Source organism: Sylvia atricapilla, chromosome 19 (assembly GCF_009819655.1).
Source record: "Sylvia atricapilla isolate bSylAtr1 chromosome 19, bSylAtr1.pri, whole genome shotgun sequence".
NCBI lineage: Eukaryota > Metazoa > Chordata > Aves > Passeriformes > Sylviidae > Sylvia > Sylvia atricapilla.
This window is the reverse complement of record NC_089158.1, coordinates 7671334-7694205: the sequence shown is the minus strand read 5'-3', so window position 1 is coordinate 7694205 and position 22872 is coordinate 7671334. Positions and strand designations below refer to the sequence as shown.

Sequence of the window (22872 nt, the reverse complement as noted above, 5' to 3'; positions counted from 1 at the left end):
GGCCCCGGCGGCGCTGGGAGCGGGGCGGGGAGGCGGGAGCGGCCCCCGCAGAGCCGCCGGCCCGGCCATGTGCCGACAGGGGTGGCTGCTGCCGGCTGCCTGCTCCGCGCCCGCCGCTGCCGCCCGCCTCCTCAGCTTCCTTTCTACCGCTTATTTTTAATTTTTAATACATTTTTTTTGGTTGGTTGACCGTTATTTAATTTTTAAGATTTTTTTAAAAAATTTATTGGTTTATTAATTCTTTTATTTTATTTTGGTATTGATGCTCTCCGAGAGGGAGACTTCGGGAGACGCGGTCCTCACCTGAGCGAGCCGGCCCCATTCCCCCGTTTGAAGGTAAGCGGAACGGGAGAAGGCACCGGCGCGGGGGCTCCGCGGGACCCCCCCGGCTCTGCCCGGGCCCTTTCTCCCCGTCTCTCCCAGCGCTGGGGTCTCTCGAGGTGTTTTTTCCCCCGTTTGCTTCTCTCCCGCCCCCGCCGCCCGCTTCCCGGCGCATCCGAAAGTGCCCGGGGCCGGTGCTCCGGGGGAACCGGCAGCGGAGCCCGAAGCCCGGGGGATGCCTGCGAGGAGGGCAGCGGGCACAGGAGAGCCCCGGAGTGGGGCTGGGAGGGGATCTGGAGGCAGGGTGAGGAGGGACGTGGAGAACTGCCCGGCATCTGCTCCCCCGCTGCCTGCCCAGAGGGACCGGGCAAGTCCCGCACCTCAGAAAATGGAAAATACCGGGATGCTCCAGGCTCGGTTTTCCCTCATCCTACAGCATCTTCAGCTCTAAAGCCTGTGAAGGGTGTCATGAAAGCACCTTTCAGGGACGGAGTGGGAAAGCTGCCCCCATCCCATGCCTTTCCTGGGCGTGCGGGTCGTGTCCTTCTCTCCCCCTGGGACACCTCGGTCCCCTCTGTGCGCCCCGTGTGGGACTGAGACCGGCCTCTCTTCATTGTCTGCACAGCTCACCTGGAGCCGTGTGATTCACTTTGTTCCCATCTCACGTGCTGGCCCCAAAGGACATCAGAATGCCCCTCTCCATCCCAAGGAGTTTGTAGGACAGCCCAACCCTGGGTTAGGTGCCCAACCATCCCACCACACTCACAATCAGTGGTGATGGAGAGGGAGCCAGGACAGAACGCGAGGAAGGTGACGGCACAGTCACCTGTGGGTTGTTTTTGTCACTCTGAATCCAGCAGCCATCAAGGTCTGCCGCTCTCAGAGCCACATGGATGCTGTTGAGCACATTAAAGGTAGCCTGAGGGCTCCGGGGGGCTGTGGGAGGGAGAGAGAAATCCCCCCAGGGAAGATGGCTTTTCATTTCCCCATATCGACCGCTTTCAGACAGGATTATTTATATTTGACATAACAGATCACCAAACTTGGGAGGCAGTGGGGGTGTGCTCATACTCATTAAGGTAGACAGCTTGCTGGCAGAATAAATTCAAGGTAAGAGAAGACGGCACTTTGAGGCTCAACAGATTGTCTTCCAGCCTGAAACGAGCAGCGAAATCAGCATAAAACCTAGATGGGAAAACTCTGCACTTCAGTCTGTCGTGATGTATGGCTGTCATTTTAGGGAACCTGGTGGGTTATCCCGATTTTTAGAGTGCAGATGGTGCTCCTGGGTGACTTCATTTGAGCAAAAGGACCCAGTAGGATGGGATTTTTAGTCATCACATCTTGTCTTCGCTGAGGAAGCATCTAAATTATAGCCGTGAGGGAAAGCAGTTGACATGAATTGTGCATGAAGTGAGTGCCTGAACTATCCCACACCTGTGTGAGGCTCCTGCCCCATTGCAACGGCTTGGGAATAACTGGAGGTGGTTTGCAGTCTCTGGGGTTGATTTTCTTCTTGCCTGAAACGAGCAGAAAAGGTGCATTAGGGGCTGTCAGTTGGTGAAAAGGGATTTTAAACACCTTAAAGACCGTGCAGCTGTAATTAGAAGTGTAACCTCCTTCCTGTGCGTGTCAGGATTTCTGTGCAGAACGATGACAGGACCTCTTAAGGAATGGTGCTGGTGCTCAGGAGAGATAAAGAACTTCAACAAAATCCCCTGCAAAGCTGCTGATGTTGATTTATCACCCCGCAGTACATTGGTTCTCATTCAGAAAGGATGTGGGGATTTGAGGAGCAGGAAGGAAACAGCATTTGCTCCTTTCTGGTTTATTGCCAGCGGGCACAGATTACAAACACAGGCAGCTCTGAAATACCTGTGCCTACCTGGGCACAAGGAGCTGCTGAACGTCCCCAGTGCTGTGGCTCCTGGCTGTGTCCTCGCTGTGGCCATCGCTGTTTTCCAGCAAAGCCTGGCAGATGGGTCAGGCTGTCACATCTCCTGACCCTTCTCCGTTGAACCTGTGGCAGCCCCTAAACCCTCGTGGAGGTGACAGGAGAGCCAAGCCCGAAGGCTGGACTCAGGGGCTTTGTTCTCTGAGGAGAATGTGTTCAGCAGTGGGGAAGGGACAGAGCCACTGCTCATGGTTTATTGACCCAAACATTTCTAAATGTTTCCCATTCTGAAGCTAAAACACACCCCTGACCCTACAGCCATTCCTCACCACCCCTTTAGGATCTTTAAAAGTTTTGCTGGGTGCCAGACTCAAAGAGATAAAGGTGCTCAGTTCCCTCAGGCATGTCTTTGCTGCATCCTCACAGCCTGGCAGAGTCTGTGCCACCGACCTTTGGGATGTCAGGACGTGTCCTCAGCGCCCACCACGTGGGGCAAGGAGGGGTTTTGCAGCTGGCTGAGCTCCAGGGGATTTTTGCCTGACTCAGAGTTTTCCCTCTGGCTGCGCAGTGCTGGTGGAAGGAGCAGGGCTGGCTGTGTCCCTTGTCACTCGGCCTGTTCCCGTACCTGCCTGTGGTGTTGTCATGGATATGGACAAGGACATGGCCAGGAAAGAGGTGCTGCATGCTGGCAGGGCTCCTGCAGCCACGGCTGGTGATGCAACTTGTGACATTGAGGAGGTGCAGGGAAGGGATGCAGCAGAGGTGGCAGCTCTTGGGGTTGAACTTGTGGCTCATTCCCCGTCTAAATTGCGTTTTCTCCCAGGTCAGAGTGTTTTCTCCTCCTCTCCTTGGGATCTCTTAGGGCAGGGTTGGCTCCCCCTTTGCCTGAGCAAACAGCCTTTATCCCAGCAGTGCAGATGGGCAGAGGGGTGACAGGGAGGTGGGTGATGGACTTTGATCCCTCCAGACCTTTCAGCCACATTCAGCTCACAGCCAGGGCCAACCCGACAGGACTGGGACCTCTGGAACCTGCTCGAGCAGCCCTGGGCAGAGAGCAGCTGGAAAGGTTGGAGAACGAAATTAAAGGTCAGAACAATACTTGGAAATATCCCTGGACCTCTTTGTCCCTGGAAAGGCTAATAACAGCCTTGACCCGCTAATGGCAGCTCAGGGCAGGAGGACCAGGCTCCATGGAGATGTGGTTCCCGAGGTGTCAGAGGCATCACTGAGGGGGACAGGACTTGGCTTAGGCCAGAACAACAATGATGGTGATTTTACCCCATCCTGTGTGTCCAAGAGTACAGAATTCTCTCTGGAGCTGAGCATCAGCAGGGACAGTGCTGGGTCCAGCACCTCCCTCAGCGTGAGCTCCCCTTGGCAGGACAAGGAGCGGAGACAGGACATGAGGCAGGAGCTGGTGAGTTCTGTCACCCTCTCACTTCAGACAGAGTTTTCTCCTGCTCGTTGAGCAATCCCCTGTGATGGCTCAGAGCTGACAGTGAACTCCACTCCTCACAGTGCAGAGGCATCACAGGGCAGCTCAGCCCCTCTCACCCTCTCCAGTGCTTCTCCCTCATCTCCCTCCTGCAGGACAAAACCACCTACAGCCACAAAAAAAAAAAAAAAACACCCTCATTGTGGATCTTGTGAGTGTGCTGAGCTTCTCTGGGCAGCAACACTGATGTTTTCCTGAGCTGGAAGCTGGAAAACACGTGCCCTTGCCCACCTGTCCATGAGCTGGAGGAGGGAGAGATGCAGCTCCCACACGGGACTCAGTGGAAGGTACACGCGGCTCTGCTGCCCTGGGAAATAACTCTCTGCTCCACAGCTTTTATCAAGGAGATGGAAACTTGTCATATTCTTTTTGCAACAATATCTGACATTATCCAAGCAATTTGCCTTTGGTGTGTTTCCAGAAATAGTTAGGCCTACGGTAGGCAGGGGTGACATCTGGATGCATTACTGTTGAGTTCAGAAACATTCAGTAAACAAGACAGGATCCATTGTTTAAAGGTTATTTCAAAAGGCTCCCAGCGACTTATCTGGCCGTGCATTGGTGAAAGCTTTAATGGCACTGTGGTAATTGCCTTTACTGAGGGATGTTTTCAGAGGGAACTTACCAAAAACCCAAAAGTAAGGCTCAGCCTGTCCTGGCCAGGTGAGGGACCTGATCCAACCTGAAAATGTGAGGGAGTTTGATTTTACTTTAGTGCTGGTGGGATCAAACCTGGGAACTGGCTGAAGGAAGAGCAGGCACAGACCGGGGATTCAGGGCAGCTCATCAGCACTCAACAACAAAAAAAGGTCTCAGATCAGCACAACAGGGCAGCAGGATTCACATCAGCAGAGAGGGCGAGAGAAAGAGCCCTCCCCGAAGCACTGAGGAGAAAATAAATGTCATTAGCCGTGGATAAAGCAGCACCTGAGCCGAGGGTGGGAGGATGTGCAGGGAGAGGGGCTGCCACGCTCCGAGGGCTCCGCGGGGACACAGCAGGACGGAGCCCACGCCTCCACTCAGCACATCCCAGAGCACTGAACAGCCTCTCCATGGGAAAAAGGAGAAGTGGATTCCTGGCAGGAGCCGAGGGCCAGCTGTCCTGCCCTCCCCTGGCCCAGGTGACAGGGATGCTGCTCACACCGAGGGAGGGACGAGTTGTCACTCGCACATCTGCCCCAGCTCCTGGCAGGAGCCACTGCTGGCTGCTCTCCTCAACCCCAGGGCAGGCAGAACTCCTGCTCACTGTTCATTTCCTGCCCCTCAGAGAGGAAATCATGTCGTGGGCTCACAGATCTTTGTGTTTTTCTCTGAGGGGCAGTGAGGGTGAGTGAATTCCACTCAGTGGAGCCCTGGGGCCGAGCAGAGGGCTCTGCCTGCAGCAGGACCATCCTGTCCCGCTGCCACCAGCTCTCCTCTGCCTCAGCTGGTGCTGCTGTGAGGCTGTGTCAGTGCTGCACGGTGTCTCGGTGCTGGTTTGGAGCTGCTCAGACCCCACACCCCCAGCCTGCTGCCCATCCTTCTCTTTTCCCTTCTGTTCACCCACTGGTGCTTCAGCCCTGCCCTCCTGCTCCACAGCCCCGTCCTCTTCTTCTCCGTCCCTTTCCAAGACAACAAAGTCCTGAGGTGGTGAGATAAACCATGGGAAACTGCCTGGAAAAAAAGGCTTTGGTGGAAAAATGTTGGGTTGTTTTTTTTTTTTTTTCCTTCTGAATTCTGCTGAAGTCCAGCTTAGGCTCTGTCAAGGCTGGCTGGCCTCTCCTGGAGAGGGGATAAAGGAGATGATCTTGCTCAGCGGGGCACTGAGCCCTGGGCACCACCAGCTTTAGGGCTGCCTCTGAGGCCACGGCGGGCTTCGCTCTAGGAACGAGCTCACGGCAGCTCTGAGCTGCAGAAGCCCATAAGCTCATTACACTGGGGGAGCTGCAGGTGGTGAGCAGGGCACAGAGCAGGGATTGCCTCCCCTTCCTTCCCATCTCAGCGAACCGGGAGGAAAAGCTCTGTTGGTCGTGGTTTTTTATCCTGTGCAGAGCTGTCCCCTCGTTCCTGAGCTGCCTGAAAGGGCTGGACCACGATGGGCACGAGTGGCCTCCTGTGGCACTGTCCCCACGGAGCTGGCGCCAGGCAAAGCCAGCTCCTCTCTTTACTCACGGCGTGTTTGGGATGAAAGGGAAAAATTCAGCGGTAGAAACGCCAGAAAAGTGGCTGTCGGAGTGAGGGGAAACCCCCAAATTTCTGCTCCTCAGGGCATCACCTCAGCCTTGGGATGGATTCCTCCTCTCCCCAACCTCTGCCCAGCTCGGGTCACTTCAGCTGAACGGGATCAAAACGCCTCGAGGTTCAGAAAGGTTCACAGGCAGTGATCACAGCGGAGGGATGTCGTGGACTAGGTTGTAAAAGATGACACAGAGGCTCCGTTGGGGCTGGAATTTGCCGTGGTGCTGCGGGAGCGTGCCGGGAGCGAGGGGGATTTCACAGGGAAGCGTCAGACGAGTCCCCGGAGCGGCTGCAAAAAATCACAGCTCTGCTGAAGCATCACTCACAGGCACGGCTTCCTGCGAGAAAAATAACTTACCTAGAGATAGCTTTGCTCATTTCCCTTCCAAATATTCCACCTTCGCGCTTTTTTGGTGGGGGGTGTTTGGGTTGTTTTTTGCCTGGGAAATGCTGGGGTATTTTCCGAGGTGACCGGCAGGGACGGTGCGATCCCAGCACAGAGCTCCTGCTTGGAAACCCGCGGCTGCTTCCAGATTTAGGTTTTTTTCCTCCCGATTTAGGCAAAGGGAGTTGCTCGGGCTTTGCCGTGCGATTTGCATCTGGATTCCCTGCGCTCCCTGCGCGGGGTTTTAAATGATTTTAGATTTTTAGATTTTTAGATCCATCGTGGATCTTCCTGCCTGAGCTTTTGGCAAACCATTCGCTCTCTCCTTTACCTGCTGCCTGCCTTCTCGGCCAGGTGGCAGCGTGCTCCAGGGAGGCTGTTCCCTGGTGGGTTCCTGCATCATCCCTGCAGGCAGCGATGCTCCTCCTGCATCCCGCACCGCGCCGCTCTCGGCTTCACGGGAGCGACAGAGGAAAAACGAGTGGCAGAGAGAAATAGGAGGCATTTTGTGGCGCTCCAAACTGTTCCCTTGGAAGGGAATTACATTGTGGAGGTGTCCCGGCTGTGGGAGGGGGGCTGAGGAGATGCACGGCCTCGCTGTCGGGGATCTCTCCCCATCTTCTCCGCGGGTGCGAGCCGGGGTTTGCGGGGATGCGGGAAGGGGAAGGAGGTGTCTCGGCCTGGTTGGTGTTGCCTGCTGGGAGGCTAAGCCCTGGGAAGATTAGCGCTGGGATCTGGGGGAAAATAGCTCTGCTGAGAGAGTGGGAGTGGAGCTGCGAGGGGAAGGATAAATGAGCGCTGATTTGCGTTTGTTGTCGGGAAAATTTAGTGGGTTTATTGTTATGTTGCACAAAGGAGCAACTGGGGTAATAATTCGAACTTCTGGCTGTCCCACGGGCTTCTTGTGTGACTTTCTCCTTGTGCAAACAGCGACAGGCACGGAGCTGCCCCTGCCTGTGGCTGCAGCTCTGCCAGGAGCCTCACTTCCACATCCAAATGCCTTAAAATGCTTGAAAGGTTTTTCCCCGGAGCCCTCCAGGTGATGTCTCCCATCCAGCTGTCACCAAAGCCATTTTCTGAGTGACTCAGTGGCAGAGTTCAGGTGCACTCAGAGCAGGGAATGTGCTCCTGGCTGGGGGATGGACTTGGTGGCCTTTAAAGGTCCCTTCCCAGCCAAACCAGGCTGTGATTCCGAGGGCAGCTCAGGTCTCCAGCACTGGAATCACTGAGCTCAGGCAGCAGCTCTCAGGTCTCTGCTCTTTGCAGGGGAGCAGAGCATGGTGGGCACCTGTGGCTGCCCAGAGAAGCTGTGGCTGCCCCTGGATGTCTCCAAGGCCGGTTTGGATGGGGCTTGGAGCACGCTGGGATGGTGGAAGGTGTCCCTGCCCATGGCAGGGAGTGGACTGAGAGGGGTTTTAAGGTCCCTCCCAGTCCAGACCAGTCTGGGATTGTGGGCTCCTGTGATTCCCCATGACCAGCACTGGATGTGGCATCCCACAGTCAGGCCCAACCCCCTGAAATAAAGACAAGCACAACGAACATTAGACAGTTCCAGATGATTTTTTTTTTCTTTCTGATTTGCAACACTTCAGCTTCGCTGTTTTCTCGAGAGTTATTCCTGATTCTCACAGAAGCTCGTGGGAGCAGATTCAGCCCACAGAAAGTGGAATTTTTCTTAGTTGCACTTATTTTCCTTTGTGTTTCTGACACCACATCTTTGTTTATGTTGTATTTTCGAAGAAAACAACGCAGGTTACTGAAAACACAAAACAGTGATAGCGATTTCTGAGAAAACAAGTCCTGATCTTACCTGGTTTCTAGGTCCTGTTATAAATATTGCCTATTGCTGAATGTTCAAATTGGCAGGCAAAGGGTTAGTCTTTAAAACACTGTCTGAGTCGATTGGTAGTAAATATAAAGTGTGAAGGTTGCTGGGCTGTGGCAGAACTGTTGGCTGCAGAGCATTAGAGCTGCTCAGCCCCAGGGATGCATTAAACTGGCACAGGCTGCTGCTGGAGTTTCGCTCAAAAAGAGAAGATTTCCCCAAAATTAATACAGGTTTGCCAGGGCCTGAAATGAAAAGAGCTTTGTTTGATTGGGCTGTTAACACCACCTCGTAACCCAAATATCACAGGCTTGTGCCATTCCATGATCATCCCAATGAAACCATCCAGGAGCAGCACTGAAGCATCCTGGGCTCCTGGCAGAAATTCCTGGGCTCCCACACGCTCCATTCTCTCCTCTGTCAAGCCCAGGAGCAGTGGCAGCCAGGCTGGAAGGTATTTTTTTTACCAGGCCCATGGTTTGGGACAGCAGTGGATGTAGTCCTGATTCCCAGAGGAGATTTCTGCTCTGGTGACCTTTTCCAAAGGGGCATCTCCCACAGGAACAACTCCATGACACATTTGGGGGGGCTCTTCTGTGCCAAGGAGCACTCCCAGGCACTGAGCAGGGAAGATGCTCACGTTTTTACAGCTCTGGATTCTGTAAGACTCAAACTTCAGCTCTGTGTCTGCTTTCCATTGAGGCAGGATGGAAATGAAGGGCTCCATGGGGGGGGTGGTGCCAGGAGAGCTCAGAAATTCAGCGTCGGTTCAGTGAAGGTTTTGCTAATTTGATTCTGGGCTCCCAGTCCATCCCAGTCCACCCCAGTCCATCCCAGTCCATCCAGTCCATCCCAGTCCAGCTCAGCAAACCAGCAGTTGTGCTAATTTGGTTCTGGGCTCCCAGTCCAGCACACTAACCCTGCTATTTAACAGCAGAACCTTCCTGCTTCCCAAGGAGCTCCAACAATCGTGTCCAGGCAAAGTTTACTCACGGTGCCAGGGGAGAAAGCTGAAATCCAGCTGGGACTTGGGGCTGCTGTGTCAGCCTCCTCCTGCTTTCCAGGATTGATGGAAGCGTTTCTGTGGGCTCATCCCTGGGGGATTCAGGGCCCTGACCCCTCCTGGCTGCTGTGGGTGCCTTCAGACGGGCTCAGGGTGGGATTCAGAGGCTTGGCTTTCTGTGAGAAGAGCCCTGGCATTTTCCGGTCCTTTGAGGTGACGCCAGTCAGGCACCATTTAATCAAGAAAGGTGATGCCTTAAGTTTGAGCTTTCGTGGCTTTTCAGGTTCTGTGCTGCCCAGGGGTGTGCAGTTCTGAGCCTCACACTCAGTGTCAGTCCGTTCCCTTCACAGAGTAGGGAGACAAAACAAATCCTTTTCCTGCTGGAGGAAGGACAAAGGTCACAAGTTTTCAGGCCCAAAAGCACAAATGAGGGTGGCTGAAGAGAGAAAACAAGAAAGATGGGACTTTCTTGGGCAATTGGACAATTAAACTCTAATATGTAAATGGACCAAAACTTATAAAAGTGTGAGACCTCGTGACCGTTTCTCCATTTTGTGACAATTTTATGACCATTTTGAATCCACCTTGGGTGTAGCCCTGGCCAGGCTCTTGTCCTGCCCAAGGTGTGTCCTTAAAGGCCTTTCAATAAATATTTACTTCATTCTCCAGCTCTGTGCAGTGTCTGTTCCGGGTTTTCCAGCTGCAGCCTGCTCAGGAAGCACCAGCACTGAGCAGAAGCTTTTGATCACATCCATCCTTCCCACCTCACCTGCCTCAGTTTCCCACATTTTGGCGCCTGTTGCGGCGTTCCTCTGGCTGCTGGGCACGGCGAGGAGGTGGCAGAGGAGGACCAGGAGCCTTTGCCTCGCTCTCAAGGGCCTCTCCAGCATCAAGGAGTCATTTCAAAGGCAGGGCTGGCGTCGTCCCCGTGCTGACGAGAGGCAAGAAGATCCCTCACACGTGTTCTGCTTTGGGGAAGATGCTGTCCCTGGGAACAGTCGATATTTCAAACATTTGATCCCGGCAGTTCCCAGCCCACGTGGGCTTGAGCAGAGCAATTTGTGTGAAGGGTTTGGGGTTTTTTTTCTGTTTCTTTATTCTCCTAATGAGGGTTTTCAGCTGAGCTGTGTGAGTTCCTTTATCTTTTTTCTGCTCTTTCACTTACGATTTTTGTTGTTGTGGGGTAGTTGTCTTGTTGTTTTGTTGTTTTGGGTTTTTTTTCCTCTGAGTTAAATCTTTCCCTCTCTCATCTCCCAGGAAAAGCTATAACAAAACTAAGGTGAGGAGAAAAGGGAAAATTTACTGGAACTGGTTCATGGTGAGTTGCCAAGAATCTGAAAATTACCCTCTCAGACGGTCTGTATTAATTCCCTGATGCAGCAATGATAAATCCTTATTAAAGAGGATAACACAAGGAGATTTCACTGCCTGTAGAGAAACTCCAGGGTGCAAACAATGAGGAAGCCCATCTCCCTCTTGTTCATGAGCCCTGGAAGTGTCCAAGGGGAGGTCAGAGCAACCTGAGACAGTGAAAGTTGTTCCCCTTCCACTGTGAAAGGTGGAATGAGGTGAAATTTAAGGTCACTCCAACCCAGCCCGGGCTGGAATTCTGTGATTCTGTGATCACTTTGCAGATGCACGTGTGACAGTGCTGACAGCAGCCCTAAGGGGGTGACATTACACTGAACAAAGGACACGGAGGGGACACCGGGCAGGTCCCAGGTGCTGTGGGCAGTATCTCAGCGCTGGCAGCAGCCCTGACCCTCTGCACTTCGCTGAGCTCCAGCCCTGGGAGCACCAGGCAGACAGGAATTTAAATGCAGCAGGTTTTGGCCCCAGCCCGTGTCCAGCAGCCTGAAGATTCATCTCACTCACCGTGTGATGAGTGAGGGGCTCCTTTCCTCCCCACCCCAAGTGCAGCTCATACCCCAGCCCCAGTGTGCCGAACTCAGGTCCTTAACATTTATGTGTTATTTCCAAGATCCCTGAGCTCCTTCTCTCTCCTCCTCTTCTTTATTCATGCACCACGCTGCCTTGCTGGGCTGGAGTGGGAAAAAACCACTCTGCTTGTGCCTCATTACAGGGCTTGAGCCGGAGCGATGTAAAGCTGTAGCTATGGAAACTCCCAACCCCTTTTTTCTGGTGGATTTTTTTTTTTTTTATGAGAGCACCAACGTATGTCTGTTTGGAGATCCCAGGCAGGGCTGCCTGCAGCACCCAGGGAGTCCCCTGGTGTCACAGCAGCAGCAGGAGCTGGAAGCACAAACCCAGGTGTGTGTCCCCAGGGCAGAGGAGGGGGACTGAGGAGGATAAAAAAAGTGGGTTGTACGGAAAGCCAGAGCCCAGGACAGCTCAGGGATGCTGGGGGGACAGTGTGACACTGATGGAGATGTCACCAGCTGCCAGACACGTACCCACAGCTGGCAGGGGTGGGCAGGGACAGAGGGCTGCTGCTCCGTGTGTTGGTGGCCGTCCCTGGAGCTCTCAGGTCGCTATATTTTATTTTAAAAGAGCTCCCTGGATCCCAGGCTGGACTCCTCAGCAGGATGGGGAAGCTCCCAAAGGCTTCAATCTGCTGAGGATCTTCCCATCGCAGGGAGAGCCGTGTTCACACCCCCCTTGGAAATGCAGAGCTGTTGGATTTCCTGCTTACTGCCGCTGTTCACTGTGCCCTTCCTCCCCAGCCTGATCGATGGCTCAGCAGCAGCCGGGGATCGATGGCTCCTTCCCCTCCTGGGACATCCGTGGGGCTCATCCTCATCAAACGCTGCTGTAGGGCTGCCTGGAGCACGGAGCTGCCCCCAGCTCGCTGCTCTCCCCGTTCCTGGCCAGGGGGAACCCACCTCATCTGCAAATGGGCTGGGATTTGGTGGGTTTCAGGCAAGCTGGCTGCAAAAGCGGAACTTCTCTGTCTGGAAAATGGGTGTTGGAGTAACAACATTTTCCCTGGCAGAGCCAGAGATCCTGGATGAGGCAGACGTTCTGGATGAGGCAGAGATCCTGGATGAGGCAGAGGTCCTGGATGAGGCAGAGCTCCTGGGACAAACCAGAGCTCCTGGGCTGAGGCAGGGCTGTATCCCAGCTGTATCCCACCTGAAGGCTGTTGGCACTCTGTGGCCAGGAAGGGTTTTCTCTCTGTGGCTTTGGAGCTGCCTGAAGCAGAAGCCAAAAGGTGCAAAGATGAGCTCTGAAGCACGCAGGGCTTCTGTTAGCACAGGCCTGGGTGACAGCAGAGGTGACTCAGCCCCTGATTTCCCATGAGGATGATTCCCCAGTGATTCTCCATTCTGCCATGGCAGTGCCCAGAGCTACCAATCCCAGGAGCTAAAGCAGCCACTGGCAGGAGTCACAGGGAGAGCTGCTGCCATCAGAGGGTACCAGGACCTTGCTGTCCCTCTGTGCAGCGTCCCTGGCCTGTGAACCCTTGTCCCCAGGATGCTTGTGGGTGGCAGTGCTGATCCCATCCCAGCTGCAGCGCTGATGTCCCAGGAGCAGGAGGCAGCTCCCAGCCAGGGCTGTCACCAGCTCAGAGCTCACCTCAGCTGACTCTGTGTGAGTGTTTTCCCATCCTCGTGGCCCAGCAGTGCTGTCTGAGCCATGAAACCCCGTTCCCGAGGCATTTCTTGGGAGCTGGGACAGCAGGAATGTTGGAGTGAGCCGTAGGTGTCAGACACCAGCTCCCACAGAGCTCCTGGAGCAGCACCTTCGGGTGCTCAGCATGAGGAGCTTTCAAAAATCCCTGTAAACGGAGCAATTCTGGAAAGAGTCGCTCTTTCAGAAGAACAAATTCCTTTTTTCCCCACTCTTGGTGCACCGGTTCAGCAGCGTTTTCTGACAATTAAGGCTTTTTGATCTCCCTGACGGTGCCTTTCCAGGGGACTGCAGTGAGCTCTGCTGGGAGATGGTGGGGAGGCAGCTCTGCCTGCTCGGTGAATGCAGCAGGAAAAAATCCTCATCACGAATAAGGTTTATATATTATATTAATAACTTATATTATTAATTACTATTATTTAAAAGTTCTCAACGAACTTTTCAGCTTGGCCAAGGGACGTTTCCAGCCTGTAAAACTGCCCTGCTGGGAGGAGAGCCCGGGCTGGGCAGTGGGTGCTCCCCATCCCCAGGCCTTTTCCCAGCTCAGCTCTGATTGCAGCCCCTTATCTCAATCTGCTAATTCCCACATCTGCCCTCTCTAATGTTTGATATCACAAGCTGCCTAAGCCATAACTCAAGGGGTGATTAAATGATGCAGGGTGCAAAGACAGCACATCTTTCTTTTATCTTTTTTTCTCTCTTTTTTTTTTTTTCTTTTTTTCGGGAGTTTAGGCTGCTTATGTGTGTTTGGGATTATGGCCTGCTTCCCAGATGATGGATGGAAATAATTCCTGGTGCTTAAGCAGAGTGGGATGGTTTGGGCAGTGAAAGGTGGCACTGGGGAGGGTAAAACCTTCTGGAGTGGTTTGACAGCAGCTCTGAAATCAAGACAGAGCCTGGCTGGTTGTGGAATCACCTTGTGGCAAGTCCATGGCTGCTGCACCGGCTCCTTGGGCCTGGATTTTTGGATTTACCTGTCCTGGATTAATGCCAGTGTAGGGCTGGTGTGCAGGTGGGCAGCTCACCAGCACCCCTCTCAATGTCACCAACACCCCCGTGGATCCTTTCAGGATGTGGCTGCTCATTTTCAGAGGGGCAGAGCAGGGTGGGCACTCCATCCATGCTGAAATGTCCACAGTCACCTTCTCCAGTCACTTTGGGATGAGGACAGCAGCACCTTCGGGATGGCCCCTGCAGGGGACATTCCCAAGGACAGCATTCAGGTGATTCAGCCATTCCCCCTCGATCCCTCCGCAGCAGCTCAGCCTCTCTCCATGGAGCATCTGCAGCCATTGAAATTCCTGCCTGGCATCGTGCTTAGTAAGCCTTCACCGCGCTTTGATGAGCTGTGCAAATATTATTTCTGTGAGGCGTGATTAGCTTGTGCTAAATGCCATTAGTGCCTCATTAGTGCAGAGCACACATTCCCTGGATGGGCAACCCCTGGATGCAGGGAAACCTTCCTAAGCGCGCTGGAAACTCACACTCAGAACTCATCTCTGCTTTAAAAACTGGTGCGACAGGATCCCTGATTCTGCCATGAGCTTCTGCTGTCTTCAAGCTTCAGGAAACCCCACAGTTTGGAGACAGAAGGAGCAGTTCAGTGTGACCCATTTCCCACCCCAGCTCTGGGGGAGATTTTCTGGCTGCAAAGGGCTGAGCTGAGAAGGGGCAGAAAGGAGAGGAACAGTCCCAGGTCCCTCCAACCCTCTGGAGGAGTTTATTGTGAGTTCTAACTGGTGCAGACATGAGGGATACATCCCTGAATCAGCCCAGAGCTCACCTGTGTGGTCCTGATGTCCCTCCAGCCTTGGCTCTCCCTGTCAGAGCACTCAAACCTTTCCTGGCCACGGTGTTGTCCTGCCCTCAGCCATTCCCAGGTGTCCCCTGAGCCCTGCCCACGCCTGGGGGTGGCTGGGACCCTGTTCTGCAGAGCTGAGCACTGTTCCAGCAATGTCCTGCCTGGTAAATAATTTATCAGGAGCTGGGGGTGATTTCCCTTTCCAGTGTGTGGTTTCTCCTCTGGACGTCAGTGGGAGCTGAAGCATCAGGGGCTGTCTCTGGTGGGACATCAGGGGCTTGGGGAGGGGTTGGTGGGGGACTCACAGGAGTCTGAGCCGTGGGTCACCCCTGTACCAGTGACAGTGACCTCTGCAGTTTGCCTTAAGTCAGGCAAGGGCTCTAAGGCCACCAGAAGGGGACAAGTGGATGAAGGATATTTTGTTCTCTGCCCTGTTTGCTGTTAAAAGCCCATGACGGTGGTACAGACATCCCCCAGCTGGTGGAGCCCTCTCTGATGTGCCACAGGCTGCCAAAATTCCTTCTTTTTCCAGGGACCATCAACAGTGGTGCCTTTCAGGGCAGGGAAAGCCCCTCCTGAGTGCAGGAGCTGCTCTGCCAAGGGCACAGTCTGAGCAGGGATGGGATGAGCACAGTCCTGCTGGATGCAGGGGGGAATACGGCCCTCTGGGATCTCTGAGCCATCTCCAGCACCCAGGAGTGCTGTGGATGAGCCTGGGAATTTGTGAGCAGCCCTCTCCCAGCAGGACACAACAGAGAGAGAAGTGCCCTCCACTCATAAAATATTCAAAAAACCCTTTGGAGCCTGGAGAAGGGGTTTCCCATGGGAGCAGCACCGGTGCTGGGATGGGCAGGCACGGAATGATGTGTTCTCTTGTGTCGAGGAGTGCCTTGTCAAAGCCAGGGGTCTGCAGTGACTAGCCCCCATGTACCACCGTCCCCAGCCTGTTTAAATCCCTGCAGGAACACAGCCCCCAGGCCGGGATTGCTGCCGTGGGGAGGGGACAGGGAGCACTGTGGGGCTGCTGCAGGCCTCTGGTTAAAGTGTTTTTCATATGGGAAGCCACGTTCCTGCCTGTGTTTCTGGCAGCTGCCCTGTCCGCTGGCTCGGGCCACGCAAAGTCTCCTGCTGGCACCTTGCCCGGCCGTTCCCAGAGCCCAGCTCTTATTCATTGACTGGGTAGGATTACAGGAACTGGGGGAAATGCACGAGGAAGGCTGGATTTGCCACCAAACTGGTGCTGGCTCCTGGTTTATTTGTTGCTTCCCCACCTCCCAGGCCGGTGGCAGTGGCTTTCCTTAACACCCATCCTCTGGTGTCTGCCTTTGGGCAGAGCTGTGGCACTTAGGGAGCTCCAGGGTGGCAAGAGAGGAGTCTAAGCCAGGCTTATCCTGAACTTTACAGCAGCAAGGGCTCAGATCCAGTCTGCTCTGCCCTGGACAGTTAATTACATTGGGATTTCTTGTTATTCTGATTGAAGGTCCTGCATGCACCCGACTCAGGGACAGAAAAAGCAGCAAGGCCAAATGGCTCAGGGCAGTGGCATCTTGGACATCCAGCATCACTCCCATGCTCTCCTGTTTCCCTGGCATCTGTAGATGATCGGGAAGCATCCCTGAGCTCTTTTTGTTCCTTCTGAGGCAGGGCCTGATCAGCAGGGTCAGCCTCAGGGTTGGTGGCACACGGATGAGCTGGGAAGTGGCTGCACTGCCCACCCAGGGCAAGACCTGCAGGAGCTGCTCTCCCTGCAGCACACAGGCTCAGACTCGTGCTGTCCCCACACAGCTGCTCAAACACCCATTTCCCATGCAGAACTTCGAACTCCCCGACCTCATCGTGCCCCTGTTGAGGTGTGTCCTTTGTGCCTTTGCCCTGGAGTGACCCAAGGAGGAGGATGAGGGTCAGCCTGGGGGCTGTGCCAGGCTCTCTCCACCCTCAGGGGCCCTTCCCGGGTGCTGCAGGACACCCACGCCTGCAGCACTCGGTGCACAGACAACTTGTCCAAGCACAGAGCGCAGCCAGGGATGTGCTCGTGCAGAGCAGAGCCAAGACAGGCAGGGTGGTGTCACTTCAGGACACGGCACTGGCCTCCCCCTGCTCCCTGCCGAGGGTGGGATGGGTGTTTCTCCTTTTTTTCTCCTTTTTTTCTCCTTTTTTTCTCCTTTTTTCCTCCTCTCTTTTCTCCATCTCGGCCGTTTGGAAGCGTGGGGCAGAGCTGAGCCCCACTCCCCTGCACAAACCGTAAACGAGGGGCAGGATCTCACGGCCAGGTTTGAGCTGAGTGTCCCTGGAGCAGGGGATGGTCCTGCCTGTGTTTATCCCTGGGTGGTCATTCGGGTGGGGTCTCAGCTCCTGCCTGCTCCAGTGCTGGGCACCGGGGGGATCAATCTCTGTGTCTGTGCTGCCAGTTGGCATTTTGTACCCGGTCTGCCTGTTCTGTCTGGATCCCCAGCTCCTGGAGCCAGGGGAGCAAGGGCAATTCCCACATTTCCTGCAGAGGAAGCAGCTCCCAGGGCTGCTGGGGCATGCAGCAGCAGTACAGAGGGACAAGTTTTTGGGATACACACGATCTCCTTGTGCAGGCACAGCTTCAGCAGGACCAGCATTCCCTTTCCTTAACCACTCGCCATGGCAGCACTTCCAGCCGGTGCAAAACCTCTGGAGTGACTTTGTTGCCCTGCAGGTGGGAGTTGGGGTGGGATGGGACAGCTGAAAGCCTCATTTATTTCATTGTCCAGAAGATCATTCTTAATATCTGGGAGCCCTAGAAGTTTAACTGGATGCTTAGAGGAACCTTGGAGCAGTCTCCTTCTCCATCCCCAGGTCTCCTTCTCCCCCAGCTTCAGCAGGCAGGATCAGGCCAGTCCACATCCACCCTGTGGACCCGGAGCTGAGCTTTTCAGAGCCGGGTATTTGCTGGAGCCTGGGGCTGGGCTGAGCTCAGCTCCCCCAGCTGCTGGGAAGCCTTTCCTCCCACGCAGCCTCCCGAGAGGCAGCGGCTGCACGGAGCCAGGAGCAGCTGTGAGCAGCCTCTCCCCGCCCCGGGCACCCGCGGTGGTCCAGGGGCCGTGCTCAGGATGCTGGGGAGGTGGAAAGAGGAAGATTTCTCGTCCCCAAACCTTCTCTGTTGTTCGTGAGAAGCTTCTCCCAGCTCCTCATGGCAGCGCCCAAGGGAAGACAGGAGCAGAGGCTGAAGCAGACCCGGCCTTTAGTAAGAGTTCAGCCTCAAAATCCACATCCTCAGCCGCGGCAGGCAGGTGGCACAGGGTTGTGTGTAAAACCAAATAGCTCCTGCGGGACCTGCAGCTGGGAATTGTGAGATGGTTTTGGTTTGTGGCAGCACAGACCTGTCCTTTTCACTCTGAGAAAGGAGAAGCGTTGCATCGAGCCCTGCGTGCTCCCGGTGACCCCAGGGCCACCATCCCCTGTCACCCCACGGCACTGGGGACCACAGCGAAGGGCTGCTGGGCTGGGGGCAAACAGCCTGTGTGGAGTTAAACCCCCCTGCAGCCCCTTCCTGCTGTCTGACAGGGACGGATGATGCCCTGGGGGCTGAATTTGGGTGGGTCCAGACACCTTTGAGAGCTGGAGGGCTCCTAAACGTCTCCCGGGAGTGTCTCCCGTGCCTGCGCTCCTCAGACCCACAGACCTTCTCCAAGACCACAGCGGAGCTGCAAAGCACTTCCTTTTACCAGGATATTTATTGCTAAATATATGAATCTGGGAGCCTGTGGAGCGTGAAATTAGGAACAAATGTAAAAAGGAGGTCTAGACAGGAATTGTTCAGCTTATGGGCCTCCGCATGCTCTGCTTTCCTCCCCCTTTGCACGCTGGAAGGTTTAAAGCTTCCAGGTATGCGGCTTTAATCAGAGAAGTATGTTTGAGGAGGGGAAAAGGGAGAAATGCAAATGGTCCGGCTCCGGAGGGAGCAGTGGCTGCGATGCCACGTCTGGCTGGGCTCGGCTGGACTGGAACCACGGCAATCGGCTCAGTGCAACCCTGGTTTGTGCCCCGGGGCTTTAATTAATGGGTGGAAAAGCCGGAGAGTCCTCTCTGGCAGAGCTGTACCTGCCACCTCCCATCTCGTGCCGGGGGGAGATGCTGATGCTCCGTGATGGGTGCAGCGCCCATCCCCGAGAGCCTGCAGGGTCCAGTGGCCACTCCAGAGCCAGGTTCGTGTCCCAACCCTGCACTCCCTGCCCTCGGCCCCGGGACGGAGAGGGGACTGCAGACGGGAGCAGCGAAACACCCAGGGATGGGCATTTCCATCCAGCCAGGCGCCTCCATCCCTCTTCAAACATCCCTCTTCAAAGCAGCCCGAGTTTCTAAATCACCAATGCATGGCTTGCAAACCCTTCCCACGGCTGTGTTGCTTCCCCTGAGCCCCTTCGGAGAGTTTTTCCCCGAGGAATGAGGGCAGGATTTGGCCCGGCTCTTGCCCCGTGGCCGCGGGGTGCGAGAAGCCGCCGGGATCAATTCCCCTTCCCTTCTCCCGAGCTGCTCGGCAGCGACACAAAACGTGACGCTGCTTTATCCATTCAGCACTCACCCAACTTTAGCAGGACATTAAGCGCCTGAAAATAAGGCACGGGTTTGTTTTCTTTGGAAGGTGGGTTAAATCCCTGACAGATACAGTTGCTTTTCCTCGGGTGCTGAAGTAATTTTGGGGCTGGGGTGGCTGGTTTTTGGTTTAACCCGACGGCGAGAGCTGGGAGCCAGCTTTGTTAAAGCACTTGTGGACTAGGTGGTCAGGGTATGATTTCTCCCTGAATTTATATCGCTCCTCCTGTTCCCAGCCCCAACTAAAATGTTGCTGGAGCTTTATTTGTGCCAATTTTAGTGCCACTGTTTCGGAGCTGCTGGCAGCTGGGAGCAGGCAGGTCCCACGTCTCCCCAGCATCCTTCCTGGGGCAAAAGCTGTGTCTTACCCTGGGCTGGAGAGGAATTCGAGGCCTCCTATGGGTGTTTTAGGGAGGGATGCTGAAAGCAAGGCCCGTGCTGCTGTTACAGAGGTTGTGCTGTGCAACATCTGCCCTCTGGGTGAGCCCAGCAGGGACAGGGACAGGGACTTTCTGCTTCTCCCAGTGCTGTGACAGCTCCCAGGGGCATCCCAGAGAGGGAGAAGGGTGCTGGTAGTGCCCCAAAACCCAACCACGGTGGCCAAGCTGAGCCACAGCCTCTCTGTGATGTGCAGTGCCCTCTCTCCCAGCCACAGCTCACCTGGGGCTGCCAAACCTCATCCTGGGGTGCCCCACAGCCCCCCAACACGGTGGTTTGGCCATGGTGAAGTGGAAGATCCACTCTCAGGGAGGGCAGCACCCTGCTCCCTGCAGTCCTTAAAGGCTCACTCAGCATCTCCAGTTACTCCAAATTAAAACACCACGTTGTTTTCCTGGGGAAAATGGATTATAGGTTTGGAGGGGAAGGAGTGCAGCTCAGAAATCCTTATTGCAAGGCTCCTTCTGCCGTCACTGACGCTTTCTGCTGCCGGGTAGGAGGCAGGAGAGTGTCCTTAGTGCCTGGTGTTATTTCCCTTGGCTCCCCCTCCTGAGGGCAGGACAGACAGATGTGACCCCAGAGCTGCTTCTCACTCAATCTCTCACCCACTGTGTAAAGTCTTTTTTAACCCTTGCCACCTGCATTTCTGGGGGGGATGGAGACTCCTTGGTGACTTTCCACAAGTGCCCAGTCCAGGGCTCTGACCTGATTGTGCCCTCCAGAGCCCTCCTGGGTTTTAACCCACATCAAAAGGGGGGTAAGCAGAGAGCTGGGGGCCCTGCAGCCCAGCCCCTCAGCCCGTGCTTTCCCTTTTGCAGGCTGTTAATGGAGAGGAGGGCGGATGACAGCCGGGACCGTGGTCATCACAGGTGGAATATTAGCGACTGTCATTTTACTCTGTATCATCGCCGTCCTCTGCTACTGTAGGCTCCAGGTGAGGCCCGTGGGGCGCGGCAGAGGGGAGGGCTGCTGGGCTGGGAGCTTTGGGGGTGCCAGCTGAGCAATTCCCGTTTCAGTACTACTGCTGCAAGAAGGATGAATCCGAGGAGGACGAGGAGGAGCCCGACTTCGCCGTGCACTCGCACATCCCTCCGCTGCACTGCAACCGCAACGTAGTGCTGACCAACGGCCCTTCCCTCTACTCCTCGTCCCCTTTCGCCAAAAAACCAGCCCAGAGCAGGCCCAGCTGCCCCAGCTGCGCTCCCTACGAGCCCCCCACCTCCTTCCTGCAGGAGACCCCCACTTCTTTCCTCCAAGAGCCCGCCACCTCTTTCCTCCAAGACTCCCCCACTTCTTTCCTCCAAGAGCCCCCCACTTTCCTGCAGGAGCCGCCCACCTTCTTCCTGCAGGAGCCCCCCGAGGAGCTGCACAACGGTGGGGACAGGGTGAGCTACAAGACGGTGAGCCAGGAGGATCTGGCGTTGCCCGTGTCCAACCTGCAGGCGCTCAACCCCAACCGGCTCTCGGCCATGCGGGAAGCGTTCTCCCGCAGCCGCAGCATCAGCACCGATGTGTGAGGTGCCGCCTGCCCGGCCAGCCCCGAGTGTCCCCTCGCCTCACCGCGGGGCTCTGGACAGAGGGAAGGACTGGTTGGAATTCGTGGAGGAGTTTTGAAAAGGAGGAAAAAAAAAAAAAAAAGAAAAAAGTGAATGTATTTCTAGGGGCTGGTGGGATCAGAGCAGAGCAAGCCCAAAGGGGGTGCAGCTGGAACGGGAGGTTTGCCAGCGCTGAGCTGCTTGCTATTTGGTTTTTTTTTTCCTTTTGTAAAGAGGATTTTGATATTGAGCACCCTTTTGTACGGAGGAGTTGCCTCTCCTCACCAAGGGGATGCTGAGTGAATGCTGGGGCTCATGGGTGGCTGAAAATGCCTCGTGCTGCAGGTCAGCAGCGGCTGCTGGCGTGACCTGGGGGCCCCAGGATGCACTCACACCCCAAAATGTCCTGTAGAGAAGCCAAGCTGTCACTGCCCACCCTCCTGCCAGCCTGTGCCATGCTGCTCTCTGCAGCCACGGCAGTGTCTGTGAGTGTGGGTGAGCCCAGCCCTGCACTGGGCCCAGCCCAGCCCGCTCCTCCAGCCGGCCGGTAATTCCCGGGAGCCAGGCACAGTCCCCTCAGGGTCAGGATGGTGGCTGGGCCTGTCCCTGGAGCCCCCCAGAGTGGCCTCATGGAGCCCCTGAAGGGGCTGGGCTGGGGGTGCAAACCCACTGCATTACTTGGCTACAGGGAGAACACGCAGCATGCTTTGGGATGGAGGAATATCCCTCTGGATAATCAGCATCCAAGGAATGCCATACACAACTTCTGACCCAGGGCTCCGTGGCACGGGGGTCACCGTGTGTGTGCCCACCCCTTGCATGCACATTTTTATGTACATTTGTTTGTTCGGGAGGGTTTTTTTAAACAAAAAAATAAAATGAAAAAGACACTTCCCCCCCCCATCCGGGATAGTGTCAAAACACTTTTAAATTCAGTCCAAACCTCCAGTTTGCATTTTCCACGGAGGCATTTCCCATGGCTGGGCAGCCTGGCTGTGGCCCCAGCTCTGTCCCAGGCTGGATCCAGCAGGGACAGCCCTGGCAGAGCAGCAGGCACAGAGCTGGTCCCCAAGCGTGTCCCTCTGCACCAGATGTGCTGCAAAGGAACCCTTGGGGTTTTCTCAGAGATTCAGGAGAGGAATTGCAGCACTGAGGGATCTCCTGCTCCAGTTTCTCCTGGATGTCTCCGTTCCTCCCCTCCGACCTCACCACACTCCATGTGACAGAACACCCCGTTTCTCCTGGACTGGGCATTATTCAGGTTAAAAGCATCACCTGGGGATGGCTGCCGAGGATGGACTGGCTGCACAGAGACTCTGATGGCCTCAGCGCTGTGCTCCAGGGGGATTTTTCCTTTTCCAAGATGTTCTGGGTAGAAGCAGCCGTGGCTCCAGCCCCCTGGGCTCATGGACACTGTTTGCAGCCCAGCCGGGTACTTTACTTCGAACCACGAGGGCTTTTCATTCCCCAAAAAACCTTTTGAAGTACAAGTCAGTCTTTGCAAATGAGTATCTTCGACTTTCTGGGGTGGGTTGTGTTTTGGGGCTGGGGAGGGCTGGGGTTGGTTTCGTACGTGTTTAATATCCTGGACTGGGTCCCTGTGGTCCAGCACAATCCCTCTGCTCCAGAGGGCTGCAGCCACACAGACCCTGCTCCCAATGTACAGTTCTCACCGGGGTTTGTCTCCATGCCTTGAGTCCTTCTCTTCCCCTTTTTTCGTGATTTCTCCTGCCAGCCTTCCTTCCTTCCGTTTTGTTTTGTTTTGTTTTTTCCTTGTTTCTTTCCCTTGTAGCTTGGAAATTCAGCG

General features: G+C 55.2%; 1 protein-coding gene across 1 annotated transcript; it reads left to right on the top strand.

Moving 5' to 3' along the window:
- Window positions 1–222: 222 nt before the first annotated feature.
- Window positions 223–21169, top strand: FAM163B (family with sequence similarity 163 member B). Its single transcript, XM_066333078.1, has 3 exons — window positions 223–336; window positions 20349–20464; window positions 20547–21169. The coding sequence occupies exons 2-3, from the start codon at window positions 20372–20374 to the stop codon at window positions 21045–21047; spliced, it is 594 nt and encodes a 197-aa protein (XP_066189175.1). The 5' UTR covers window positions 223–336; window positions 20349–20371; the 3' UTR covers window positions 21048–21169.
- The last annotated feature ends 1703 nt before the right edge of the window (window positions 21170–22872 follow it).